This window comes from Hippopotamus amphibius, chromosome 6, assembly GCF_030028045.1.
Source record: "Hippopotamus amphibius kiboko isolate mHipAmp2 chromosome 6, mHipAmp2.hap2, whole genome shotgun sequence".
NCBI classification, from domain to species: domain Eukaryota; kingdom Metazoa; phylum Chordata; class Mammalia; order Artiodactyla; family Hippopotamidae; genus Hippopotamus; species Hippopotamus amphibius.
This window is the reverse complement of record NC_080191.1, coordinates 171,027,416-171,042,073: the sequence shown is the minus strand read 5'-3', so window position 1 is coordinate 171,042,073 and position 14,658 is coordinate 171,027,416. Positions and strand designations below refer to the sequence as shown.

The window sequence follows — 14,658 nt, the reverse complement described above, 5'->3', positions numbered from 1 at the left end:
TCTATATAATAAGAACAAATCTATCTGTGAAACTGTGAAGAAGGAAAAAGACCTGCATGCTAATTTTGCTGTTACACCTCAAACTGCAAAAGTTACACAGCTACAATGTGTGAAAAATAAATGCTCAGTTAAGATGGAAAAAGCATTAAATTTGTACAATGAGACATTTTGAGAGAGAGAGAGAGCACATTCATAGAACTTTTGTTACAGTATATTGTTATAACTGTCTATTTTATTATCAGTTATTATTCTTAATCTCTTACTGTGCCTAGTTTATAAATTAAACTTTATCACAGGTGTGTATGTATAGGAGAAAATGTAGTACATATAGGGCTCAGTACTATCCGTGGTTTCAGGCAGCCATCCACTGGTGGTCTTGGTATGTATCCCCTGCGGACACTGCAGGGTAGAGGGTGGGGAATACTGTATATAACTTTATCAAACTTTAAATACAAGAGTGTCTGTTGAATACCAACAAAAAATACTATGTTCAAAAGCCTTCAGATAGGAAAACCAGGGTTTTTTTTTTTTTTTTTTTTTAAAGAATGATAATAACACCCTATAACATGTCCCACTTGAAGTGACTATTCACTCTTTCTGAAAGACAAAATACATCATTCTCCAAAAAGGCCCCAAGTGTTTCCTAAATAAGCCCTGCTCAGAGTCTGGGACCAACTCCAGACACTAACATCACACATACTGAAGTGGAGCCATTTTATTCTGCTGACCAGATACACTGAAGAATGCTATTTCTACTCAAGACCCCTGGGGATTGGCAGAGATTTTTGCAGTGGGCTGAATGCTCTCTTGTTTTCTAAGGCAACTCAATGCTCCACTATAAGAGACACCCAAGAATTTTAATGGCAAACAATTTGTATTCTGTGTGACTGAGCATAAAAGTGCCAATACAATTAAGCTCATCATAAAAACTCTATGGTTAAGTTTGTATGTTGCTCCAAAAGGCAGCAGTTTGGTTCAATTCTTAATTACTGATCGAACTATGATTCACCAGTTAATAACAATTAAAAAACAATAAGAACAACAATGAAAAGCATCATACTCCTTTGTATTTTCTTCAAAGGCACAGGATACTCTTAGGACTTCTTTTATTCCTTCTTCAAAATTCTGAAATCTTTTTATTTGAAAAATAAACCTAAACTTTACTTGAGACTATTGTCTGATTTTAAAAATAAATCTGAAAAGCTCAGTAATAAAATTGGAACTAAATATAATAAAACAAATAATTAAGCCTAAGCCAACAAATCACTGATATGACAGAAATTTATACTGGCACAGACTGTTCTCACTAGGACACAGCAACCAGTGTAGGCTTAGACATGCGCACTACCTCATGAGAGACACGCCGCTGCTCGATGTACGCCATGAATTGTGAGCTGAGGCTGTCGGAGTCCAGGCCCTCGGGTGGTCGAGCCTCCTCCTCCTCTTCCTCTGCAGCACAGCTGTCAATATAGTCGATCTGATCCAGATCATGTTCCACTGTCCACATGACACACACACCAGAGAAAACAGTCAAATTAGATAGCCAACAGAAAACATTAAACTGCATTCTTTCCTTTTCCCCAACATTTTCTATTCTGAAGTGGGTGGAATAAGAAGTTTGAATTACATAAGCCATCATTATTTAGTCCATGGCCACTCACAGAAATAGACTAAAGAAAAAATTTAGTCCTCACTATAAAGAATGCAGTAATTGAGGGTAATTATTGGAATACAGACCTCTAATATTTCTTTTTTCTTTGGCTAGCTCTTGGCTATTTTAAACAAGACAATTTGAGTTTGTGAGACAAAGAGGAAGAATAATTTTTTTAACATTGAGGGGTATATCTTGTTTCAGGTTTTTTTTTTTTTTTCTTTGCATGTTTTAGGTTTGGGGCTTAATCATATCTCTTTGAAGAGTTGGGAAGCAGAAAACCTAACACAACTCAAGATAAAAGTGAAAAGACAGCAGGAAAGTGAACCTGGTGATAAAAGAAATAGATACTGACAACTGTGCCCTTTCCTGTAACTGTTGTCAATAATTAGAACAAAGATTTTTCTATTTAGAAAATTAATGGGACTTCCCTAGCAGTCCAGTGATTAAGAATCTGCCTTTCAATGCAGGGAGCATGGGTTTGATCTCTGGTCAGAAAACTAAGATCCCACATGCATCAGGGCAACTAAACCCATGAGCAGCGACTACTGAGCCTGTATGCCACAACTAGAGAGCCTGCACTGCTCAACTACTGAGCCCACACACTCTGGAGCCGGTGCACCACAACTGGAGAGAGAAGCCCGTACGCCACGACGAAAGATCCCTCAAGCCACAATTAAGACCCAACGCAGGGCTTCCTAGGTGGCGCAGTGGTTAAGAATCCGCCTGCCAATGCAGAGGTCATGGGTTCGATCCCAGCTCCAGGAAGATCCCACATGCCACGGAGCAACTAAGCCCGTGTGCCAAAAAATAAAAAAAAAAAAAAAAAAAAAAAAAAAAAAAAAAAAAGACCCAACGCAGCTCAATAAGTAAATAAATAAATAAATATTGTTTAAAAAATGAAAAGAAAAAAATTATTTTCTAGAGGTCAGTATTGCAGATATTTTATAGCAGTTTGCAGATGGAAGGGAATCATTTGAGGAATTTCTGCTTCTCAAAATGCTCTGGGGTGAGGACACGCACATAAGATAGTCACATCATTATTTCTTCTAATACATTTGGGTGCACCCCATTATTTTTTTTTACGTTTAGAAAGTAACTTTTTTAAAAGGAATGTTTTTTAGGCTGCACTGTGAGGCATGTGGCATCTTAGTTCCCCAACCAGTGATCGAACCCACGCGCCCTGCACTGGGAATGTGGAGTCTCAACCACTGGACCGCCAGGGAAGTCCCAAAAGTAATTATTTTTAAACGCCTGTTTAAATGGCACACTAGGAAAAAACAAACAAAAAACCAAAAAAACGTACTACTAAGATGGTTTCTCCAGAGATGTATTAACTCCCAGCCATTATTGTATGATGGTCTACAGGCTGCCTAAAAGTTGCAGTTACTGGGAATAGTAAATTTGAAGAAGTCTATTTCTCAATTTAGTTTTCTGACTCAATTATTTCTAAATAATTCCATAACTGCAGTTAATATGAAAATGAATTCACTTATCACAGTTATATAAAATAGATAAAAGGCTGAAAAGGTTTTAAGTCTACACCCACATTAGAAACCAGCTATATAAGTGCACTTTTCCAGTGTGCTACAACTTGTGTGACTAAATAAACGGTTCATTTTATAGCTATTCTCCAAGAAAGCAACATCACTTTTTCATACGATCTAGACCAGTGCTACCCAAAACAGAATGTAAGCTACAAAAGTGAACCACATATGCAATTTAAAATTATGCAGTGGGCTTCCTAGGTGGCGCAGTGGTTAAGAATCCGCCTGCCAATGCAGAGGTCATGGGTTCGATCCCAGCTCCAGGAAGATCCCACATGCCACGGAGCAACTAAGCCCGTGTGCCAAAAAATAAAAAAAATAAAATAAAATTATGCAGTAACCACATAAAAAGGCCAAAAGAAAAGGTGACATTAATTTTAATAATATATTTTATTTTGTTCAATATATCTAAAATATTATCACTACAACATATGATCAATATAACGTATTACTGATATTTTATATTCTTTTTCTCACGCAAAGGCTTCAAAATCTGATGTGTTTTATACTTACAGTATATCTCAATTCAGAAAAGCCACATTTCAAATGCTCAATAACCACATGTGACTAGTGGCTACCATACTAGACAGCACAGATCTAGATATTATTTTCAGTCTGAAATGAACCAATGGGAAAGATATCTCATATGAAACCAAGATTAAAATGAAAACTACTGAAATGGTAAGTGACAGGAATAAAAAAGAATATAAGATGGTAAGGAAAAAAAGGCAGCAAACCACTTAATCAAGCTCATCATTCAGAAATGAAAGCTCTTCTTAGATAATACAACAGAATTCTGGAAAATCAAAGACATTTCTCCCTTATAGCTGGCCCTTAAAATTTATACATTAGGATTTGGTAATTCAAACTAAAGTAATATTGAATGGAATGCTAAAATCAAGAGTCTGCTTCAGAAGCACAACAAAGCAGAAAGAGCTCTCTGTTAATGAACTATAAAAACAATTACAAATTTAAAAAATGTTTTTTAATTTTTTTTAATTAAAAAAAAAAAAAAAAAACAGATTAAGGAAAACCTGGATTCGGATGCCCTTAAAGAGCACAATTCCAGATGAAAGAAAAGGTAGACATCAAGAAATGCACTGAATTCCTAAAAGAAGCCAAACAATGACCACAAAGAGAATCTTTTAAAAAAAGATCTTCTAAGGAGATCATGCTAAATCAAGATTAACAAAGCTCTACTCCGCGTAAAGTGTCTTTAGGAAAGTGTCCTCCCAAAATAAAAATAAGAGAAAAACATTGTATTTTAATTGCAGGCCTGAAAACAGAGAGAAATTGAAATTTAATCCTAATAGAAAACATTTTTTTCCTAATCATATAAGAAGAGGAAGGAGGTCTTTAAAAAAAGAGTGGAAGAAGCTACAGATATACAAAGAAAAGGAGTGGATATGAAAAGGCCACTTAAAAAGTCAGAGATTATAAAGACTTTGGATGTTGTCAGGAATCATGTTTACCTCCACCATTTGTTACTACTAAACTGCTGCGATTCTCCTGGTATTGGCTTTCTCTTCGTAGTCTTTGTTCTTTAGTAATTTCTGCTACTCGAAGAGGCAGATCTGAAAATTCATCTGTAGGCTTAAAAAAATAGCAGAAACATTAAAATAAATCATTTCAAATCTTAGATAGACAACATGGTATTTAAAGCACAGATATAATATAAACTCATTAGAATTTATACTTAAAAAGAAACAGCAAAATAGCTCCACAGATGCATCTGGAGATGCACATATTACTCAACAACATGAATGTACTTAACATCACTGAAACGCACATTCAAAAAATGGTTAAAATGGTAAATTTTATACGTATTTTACCACAATTTTAAAAAAGAAGAAATATGGTACATACAAGTCTCTCTATATACACACATATATGAATTTAAAGTATCGACATAAAGGTATCAGTATTGCTATAGCCACAAGCATGTACACACCCATCCACACTCAAATACCCAAGCAATTCCAAATGACAAATGGGCTGTATTCTAAAATTAATTAGCTTTAGACTCCCAATAAAACAATGTTATAAATGGTACGTTATCAGTCTTGCTAACAAAACCTTAATCATTTAACCTAATTTATAGCTAAAATATTATACCTTAGTAATTTAAAAAAAGAGAAAAAACATAATACTAATAATTAAAACAAAAGAGAAAAATGATATAATTAGCTGAGAAAGTTATTTATCTTGAACATGTGGATATTCTTTTTTTTTAAATGCTACTTCTTTCAGTTTAAGTTTGCCTGTTTATCTATTTTTGGCTGTGTTGGGTCTTTGTTGCTGTTAGCGGGGGCTACTCTTCATTGCAGTGTTCGGGCTTCTCAGTGCCGTGGCTTCTCTTGTTGCAGAGCACAGGCTCTAGGCATGAGGGGTTCCGTAGCTGTGGCATGAGGGCTTCCGTAGTTGTGGCTCGAGGGCTCTAGAGCGCAGGCTCCGTAGTTGTGGTGCATGGGCTTCGCTGCTCCACGGCATGTGGGGTCTTCCCAGCCCAGGGCTCGAACCCGTGTCCCCTGCACGGGCAGGTGGATTTTTAACCCCTGTGCCACCAGGGAGGCCCTTGAGCATGTGGATATTCTTCACGAAGGTTCCCGTTCTGTTTTCTCCCTTCCAGCACCCCTTCTACCACCTCTGCTCAAGTTTCCCCGGGCCCTCCGATTTCAGGTCGCCGTTGTAACTGGCTCCAGTTCCCACTTGACCTTCCAGGATATAAAATTATTCACACAAGACAATGAGGTAACAAACAAGTAAAACACACATGGTAAAAAGATGGTAAAGAAACATAATACCATTTTTGGATGGTAGGACTAGGGGGATTTTTACCCTTCCCTTGGCTTTTCTATATTTTATATAACAAGAAATTGAGTCCAACTAAGATACTTTCCATTTTCATCATTTTATTTCCTGTTAATTAGAAGTAAAAACATGCAGAATAGAAGAAACACTTACTTCATTCCCTGACCATCTCTTATCACCACTGTCCACACTATTGAAACCTGAATCAAGGGCTCCATAGGGGCGACCCGAGTACAGTTCTTCGTGGCTGCCAAAAAAACCTTCAGTTGTTACTGTGAAGTTGGATATTTTAAAAATTAACATTTGAAATAAATCAGATGCAATTTTACTAATAAACATTTTCATGGCATTTAGGGACTTCACTATTTAGAATGAAATGAGTATTCGTTTAACTTTTAAATGTGAAAAATTACAAATTCAAAGAAAGTGGGTAGAATAGTATAATGAACTCCCATGTACTCATTATCCAGCTTCAAAAATACCAACATTCTTACTTCATCTATTCCTCCAGCCATTCCCAATGCCCCTCAATTATTTTTGTTTTTAAACAGTATTCTTTTTCTTAAAATAAAATTTATATACATTGAAATGCACAAATGTTTGACAAATGAATGCATCTTTGTAACATACACCCCTATCATGAGATAGGACATTTCTACTTTGCCAGAAAACTTCCACACATCCCTTCCCAGTCAACTTCCCTCACCTCACCACTGTGTGCTCCTAAGAGGCAATTATCATCCAATTTTTTTCACCTTAAATTAGTATAGAAGGCTGAAGAATGGTCCTCAAGGATGTCCAAGATCTACTCCCTAGAACCTGTAAATATGTTACTTTATACTGCAAACGGGAATTAAGGCTGCAGATAGAAGTAAGGTTGCTCATCAGGACTGTAACATACAGTGATCATCCTGAATTATCTGAATGGGCTCAATGTAATCACAGGGTTCCTTAAATGTGGAAGAGACAAAAAGAAGAGGAGGATGCAATGCTGGCTTGAAGATGGAGGAAGGGGAACAAGAACCGAGGAAAGCAGACAGACTCTAGAAGTTGAAAAGGGCAAAGAAATATTGATACATCCTACTCAGAACCTACAGAAAAGAATGCAGCTCTGCAGCATCTTCATTTTAGATCAATGAGACTGAGATTTAGACTTCTGACCTACACAACCATGATAACAGATTTGTCTTGTTCAGGCGTCTAAGTTTGGGATTATTTGTTGTAGCAACAATAGAAAAGTAATACAATTAGTTCTGCTTATTCTAGAATGCATAAAATGGAATATGTACCCTTTTCCTATTCAGCATCATGTCAGTGAAATGCTTGATGTTTCTAATACCTTGGAGTAGAATGGTTGAATTATATGGTAAGTGTAGGTTTAAATTAAGAAAACAAAAAACCCGCCAATATGTTTTCGAAAGCAGCTGTACCATTTTGCATTCCCACCAGCAATGTACTGGAGTTCCAGCTGGAACACTGTACTGCCAGTCATTAATTTTAGTTATTATCCTGATGGGTGTAAAGTGTGGTGTTAATTTGGATTCTCTGATGACTAGCGATATTTAATACTTTGTATGTGTTTACTGGCCTTTCATTTATCTTCTTTTGTGAAATGTCTGTTTAAATCTTTTGCTCATTTGCTCAAATGCAACATCAGTAATCTTAAAAATATTTTGCTAAGTAAAAGAAGCCAGAGACAAAATGCTACATGTTTCATTTCTATGAAATTCTACAAAAGGCAAAACTATACTGACAGAGAGCAGATCAGTGATTGCCTGGGGCTGAGGATGATAAAAAAAAATATATATATCTTGATTGTGTTGGTAGTTTTTTGACTGTATCCATTTACCAAAACTCACTGAACTGCACACTTAAAATGGGTAAATTTTATTTCAGTAAAGCTGTTAAAAAAATCTGCCAAACCATTTTTCCAAAATGGATGTTCCAATTTTACTTTTCACATCTCATATTACATAGGCGACATGAGAGCACTGGTTGCTCCACATCCCGATGTTTGGTGCTGTCAGTCTTAATTTTATTCATTCTTGTGGATGTGCAGTGATATCTCATTGTGACTTAATTGGCATTTTGATGATGATTAATGACGTTAAGCACTTTTTTGTGTGCTTATCCGTCATTCATATATCTTTCTTTGTAAAGTCCACTCAAGCCTTTTGTCCACTTTCCAACTGGGTTGTTTGTCTTTTTAACATTAAGTTGCAGGTATTCTTTGGATAGTCTGGATACAAGTCTTTTGTCATATATGTATTTTGCAAATATTTTCCCCCAGTCTGTGGTTTGCCTATTCATTTTCTTAATATTTTCTTTTCATAAATAGATGTTTTTAGTTTTCATTAAATTTAGTTATAATTTTTTTTCTTAATGGTTATTGCTTTCTGTGTCCTCAGGAATCCTTGCCTACCCCAAGTCACAAAGATATTCTATATTTTCTTCTAAAAGTTTTATAGCTTTAGTTTTCACTTGTTCTTAAACATATTTTTAAAAGTTAGCTTAATTTGAAGTCTAAAACATGATAAAGCCTATGTTAAAAATTGATCTATTAGCATTTTATTGAATAAGACTGCCTAGGTTGAAAAACAAGTTTCAATGGTACAAATTTAAAATAATGTCGGGTTCTTCTGGTATTAAAATTTTGTATTCCATGTATTCTTACATAGTTTGTGTACATAACATTAAAAAAGTTATTATGTCATTCTGTCACAATGAAGCAGAACTTAAGGTACAGGGAAAGATCAATGCATTTGGATTTTACAGATAACCTTACCAACTATTAGCTCAAAGAAGTCACTTAACCTTGTAAAATGAGGTTAATCATTCTTACTTATATGCCTTTCACATAAAGCAGAAGCTTTATGTCAACTAAAAACAAAAACAAACAAACAAAAACGCTATGTGAATGCAGGACATTTTTATAACTTGTCATTTATTTTACTGATAAAGATCTTACTTTGTGTAGTAATATATAGACCTATTTGACCAAAGTGCTAAATACACTCTGATTATAAAGATCCAAAAATATACATACCTTCCAGCTATCTAACTCATTTTCCTACCTTCCAACATAAAGATCATTTAGCAAAATAAATGTCCCAGTATAATTCTAAAATTACTTCTCTAAAAGAAAAGTAGTGAATTTCCTCCAACTTTTTATCTTGAAAAAATTCATATCTACACAAGAGTTGAGAGAGTAATACAATAAATATCCATTTGCCCTTCATCTAGCTCTCCCAACTGTTAGCATCTAAGTAAAATGTTTTATGTGTACTGTCTACATGACATGTCTGCTTTTATGTTTGTTTTAGAGTCCATATCTTAAGGACAGGTACTGTGTGTATTTTATCACAGCAGAGTCAGGCCAAGGTGCCTAATTTTAAAAGCTTTCTAATGAAATATATATTTAAGCCATACTTAAAGAATTCTTTTCTGCAGATGCCAAAAGAAACAGGCATATTTCAGGATTTACTGAACAATACTTTTTAATACTATGTAAGTTTTTCAAGTAAAGATTTTCAGATTTCTAGAGGATACTGTTTTACATAATGTATTTTCTATGAAGTGACCAATCAACATACGACTAATTTCACTGTGATATTTTTAAAGTGGGCCACATAGAATAGAATCTTTGCATTAAGTTATTATTTTATCTTCTTTATTCAGTTAGCTTTCTTTTTTTTTTTTTTATTTTTAAAAAAATTTTTTTAGGCACACAGGCTTAGTTGCTCCGCAGCATGTGGGATCTTCCTGGAGCTGGGATCGAACATGTGATCTCTGCATTGGCAGGTGGATTCTTAACCACTGCGCCACCTAGGAAGCCCTCAGTTACCTTTAGCTTCTCCACATATTTGCTCTGCCTCAGAGATTAAGCTGAGAAGATTAAAGTGAGACATAGGTTCACCAACTCTTCAGGTTTGTTTAGGATTTTCCTGGTTTTAGCACTAAAGTCCTATGTCCCAGAAAATCCCTTAGTAACAGGTAAAGTAGGACAGATGGTCACCCTACATATAAAGACAACCTTTGGGAGGCCAGGCAGAGTTGTGCCAGCCAGGCTCCAGCTATGTCCCGTCAGAAAGTCCAGTCTCTTTAATAAACGACCCAGCATAACATGGATTCAAATGCTTATGTTATTCTCTGCGGCAGGAAGATGAACTGTGAATCAGTATGGTGCAGGGAGGAGTTTAAAATATGGCTGTTTTTTTCAAATAGTTGAACAGATCTGGACTAATAACTTGGCACCCTCACTTTTTAGCTACGTGATTTTAATTAACCTGTTTTATCTCTTTCAACCTCTGTTTCCTCATAAGTTAAAAAAAAAAAAAGATTAACAACACCTATTTCATAGAGTTGCTATAAAGATTACTTGAGAAAATATAAGCTAAGGACTTGCACAAAGTCTGGTATAAAGCATTAAATAAAGGTTAGTTATTATTCTATGAAGAATGTACCCTTAAGAGAGAGCATTTCCTGTTAGAACAAGTCACTAAATCCACTTCATTTTTGAGTTCAGTTCACCAAACACTGCCAGGCGTGCTCTAGGTGCTTAAGTATAATCATGAATAAAGGATGGCCACTGCTTTCACAAGCTCCGGCTTGTTGTAGAGAACTAATTCCATTCCTGGGATTACAGACGCAGGACTTTTCTTATTATCAGTGACTTAGTCTTTCCTCAGTTTTGGCTTACTGCCACATCATCATAAACACATTTAGTCTATAAAATAAAGCTGCTTAAAAATCACCACAGCAAAAAAGCATGGTTCACTTTAGATCACTATTAAAAAATGTGTGCCATTGTGTAAAATGAACACAACAGTGCAATTTGCTAAAGGAGCTGGAAACATTTACATCAGAAAATGAGTAAAAACACTTGTGACCTTTATAAAATGACTTAAGAAAGATTGTGTGTTGTTTTTTTCTACACAAAAGTCGTCAGAAAGCTGTATCTAAGGATTGAGAGTACCACAGCACTGATTTGTACTGAGTATCTAAAGAGCTACAGGATTAATAAAAATCCTCTTTAGCAAGATAGGACTCCTAAGACTAAAGTGGTCCCAGATCACACTAGACAGCTAATAACTATAATGCCTAATATTCATACAGGGCTGATGGTCAGCAAAGCACCTCCAAACACAGGGCATTTGGTCCTCAAAACTACTGTTAGAATATAGACAGTATAGGACTCCCCTGGTGGTTAAGAACCCGCCTGCCAATGCACGGGACATGGTCCGGGAAGGTCCTACGTGCCTCAGAGCAACTAAGCCTGTGCACCACAACTATTGAAGCCTGCACCCTAGAGCCTGTGTTCCGCAACAAAGAGAAGCCACCATAATGAGAAACTTGCACACCACAACAAAGAGTAGCCCCCAATCGCCACAACTACAGAAAACCCGTGCGCAGCAATGAAGACCCAACACAGCCAAAAGAAAAAAAAAAATTAGGCCAAGATTCATTAGTCCTCAAAACTAAGGACAGAGTCACAGAGAGAAATAGGTTCCGCAATCAGCACTGCAGCCTTCAACCAAAGCTCACTGTTCATACAGGTAATGATGCATCCTCCTTGGTTCCTTCAGGCACACCCTCACGTACACATACCCAGTTATCACTATTCACTGTCTTACATGCAAACAGCAAAGGCAACAGTAGCAGGTTAATGTTCCTACTCTGCTATTTCAGGAGAGGAAAACTTTTCCTTCTCAAGGATTACTAACTCCAAGGGAGAAAATAAAACAGTGTATACATAAAATAAAAGCTACTTAAAAAAAAATTAAAATCAGCATTATTTATTTATTTAATTTATTTATTTGGCCGGGCTGTGCAACATGTGGGATCTTAGTTCCCTGACCAGGGATTGAACCCATGCCCCCTGCAGTGGAAGCACGGAGTCCTAACCACTGGACTGCCAGGGAAGTCCCATAAAAGTGACTCTTATTTGTTGTACACCTTTTTTAAGAGTACAGGAGTAGAAACTTTTAGAAATATTTAAATAGGAAAAACAAAACTTTCTTCCATAAATAAGAAACAAGAGTTCCATATTCTAAGCAGTGAACTGCGGCAGAAAGAAAAAGGAATGAAAAGGCGATAATGGAGAAAATTAAAATTCTTGGTATTAGTGGTCTGAGTCTCCTCATATCTTCCCCACTGCCAAAATTCTTCCTCTAAGAGAGGCCTAGATTAGCACACTGTATGTAAGACCTAATCCCTGCCATTTGTCAAAACCTTTTATGTCCCCTTTAACACCACATACCTGCTACCAGTCCTCTCAGAGTTAAAAGTGTTAGGACTGAGGACGTTCTTGGTAGGAATCTTTTATGCATATGCATGGTTTTGGTTAATTTCTCCTTGTGTACTTCTGTAAATATACTAAAACTTGTATTACTGTATGCTTAAACAATCAGATTAGAGCTGGTGTTCTAAATGTCCTTCAGTGTCTATGCAAATCTTCAACCTAATAGCCAGACCAAAAAACCCAGAACATCATTACAAAGTTGTTTCTGATGACTTTAGGCAGAGAAGGCTAATAATACAGTTTAAAAAATTTAAACTATAATACATACCTTCTTTTACTGGAAATGATACACCTTAGCATTTTCTTAATGAGTACCAATTATTGTACTGTGCTAAAATATAGTAATAACTTAAAATATTACTGAAATATCAAGGGTCCTTTGTGTATATGCCCGATGGTGTCAAATTGCTATGTTTTTCAAAGCTTAATTGTTTTTAAAAACCTTATTACAATTGTGATATATACCATATAGATAAAAAAGAATATGTATAACTGACACAGCTTTTAAGACATGATGAATACCTTTAAAGCCCCCTTATGCCTCTTACACACAGAATCTTCCTCCCTTTCAGAGTTTATCACTAACTTGAATTTTTTAATATGCATCTCCTTTTTACAGTTTTATTTTTTCCTTCAAATTATTTTTATATTTTTAATATGTCTGCTTTTAGAAACTCTACCAAAATAGAAGTTTGTTAATCTGCTGTAGACTAGGACACTAAGAAGGTTAGCACTGATTTTACGTAAAATGTGACATGTTCTAAGAGAAGGCCTAAAGCATTCTTTTGAGTAAAGTCTATGAATACTACTGTACCTTCACTGAGACACCTATTTTGCCTGTTTAAAGGCCTTCTGGATTTAATTCCTGCTACTTAAGATTGTTCCAATGGTTGGGAATGCCAACAAAATGACTTTGTAAAAAATACATGTAGCTGAGAAATTCAGACTGTAAAACATCCTGAAGTGACATTAATGGTCAGCAAATCCAACCTCTTCACTCCCTCTGGGAAAATGAAGTCCCAAAAATTTGAACGACTTGCCTTAAGTCACAGAGCTAGTTAAGAGGAGAGCCAAGGTTAGTATTCAAGTTACTTACACCAGTAGTTTTCAACTGGGGACCCCTCACAGGATATTTGGCAATTACTGGGACACTTTTGTTTGTCACTTTGGGAAGGTGCTACAGAAGCCAGGGATGCTGTTAAACACCTTCCAATGTATAGGACAGCTCCTCACCACAAAGAATTATCTAGTTCAAAATATTGGGCTGGCCAAAAAGTTCATTAGAGTTTTTCTGTAACATCTTATGGAAAAACCCAAATGAACTTTTTGACCAACCCAGTATCAATAGTACCAAGGCTGATAAACCTTGACTTAGAACTACACTTTGTTACATCTATGTAATCAACTTTTCACTTAATATAAGCATTCTGAGAAACACAGTGTCAAAATAGGTGACTTCCCCATGGTCAAACAAATAGGCAAATTTAAAGGTCCAGTTTATTTAATTCTCTGTGAGATGGACCATAAGAGGTAAAAGAACACAACATACTCACCAGGAGCCAAAACCCATGGGTCTCCTATCATAATCTGGCAGATCTGGAGCAATCTTACAAGACTGTATGTTCAGGTATTTAAATATGTGGATTTTGCCTTTTATACATATCTAAATAAAGCAACATATAAATACAACCAAATTATTACTCATCTCAAATATATGTGTCCCCCTGCCTTTTAAATCACAATCAGCTTTTTATCTAATGTATATTGGAAACAGAAGGCATTTATATCAAGTATATAAAGTAATATTAAAAATCTACTCATTATAACATGATATCATTTGTTACTTTAGGTGTTTAAGTGATATAAATGTAAGTCTTTGTTTTCTAGTCACTAGTAAGTTTCAGTAACATATAAAATAAATAATTTATGATTATAAACACTTTTAGAATACCAAGTAAACGTATATGGTTTGGTTAGGCATAGTCAGGGATTTAAAGCATTGCTCCCCGTGGATTCTATTGGCAACATTTGTTTTTAGGAACCCAACAATCATGCACAATTATGTTTTCAATCCTACTTCCTGTAAGAGAGAAAAGCAGGAAATGATTACATATTAAAGTTATATATACTTCTGTTGCTACCTATTGACTTCTATCCCACAAGTAAACACATAAATTCTTTAGGATATCAGACCTTTCTACAGTTAAGAAGTTTACTCATAAAGATGAACAGTTGCCATACAGAGGCTTGTACAAGACCATCATTCAACTGCAGAGTAAGGAAAGCTACAGTGAAAAATACAAGCCAGTAAAAACTTTTTAGATTGTAGAATGTCTAGAATCTATCTG

The 14,658-nt window shown here is 35.6% G+C and overlaps 1 protein-coding gene across 11 annotated transcripts in view; it reads right to left on the bottom strand.

Annotated features, from left to right (window-relative positions):
* Positions 1-14,658, bottom strand: part of LRCH3 (leucine rich repeats and calponin homology domain containing 3) — a 104,762-nt gene that overhangs the window by 40,050 nt on the left and 50,054 nt on the right. For all 11 annotated transcript variants that reach the window (XM_057739236.1, XM_057739241.1, XM_057739234.1 and 8 more), the window contains exons 6-9: positions 13,864-13,973; positions 6,163-6,256; positions 4,671-4,791; positions 1,349-1,497 (exon numbers count right to left, since the gene is read on the bottom strand). In XM_057739236.1, coding sequence (XP_057595219.1) covers positions 1,349-1,497; positions 4,671-4,791; positions 6,163-6,256; positions 13,864-13,973 — 474 coding nt within the window. The remainder of the gene's footprint in view (positions 1-1,348; positions 1,498-4,670; positions 4,792-6,162; positions 6,257-13,863; positions 13,974-14,658) is intronic.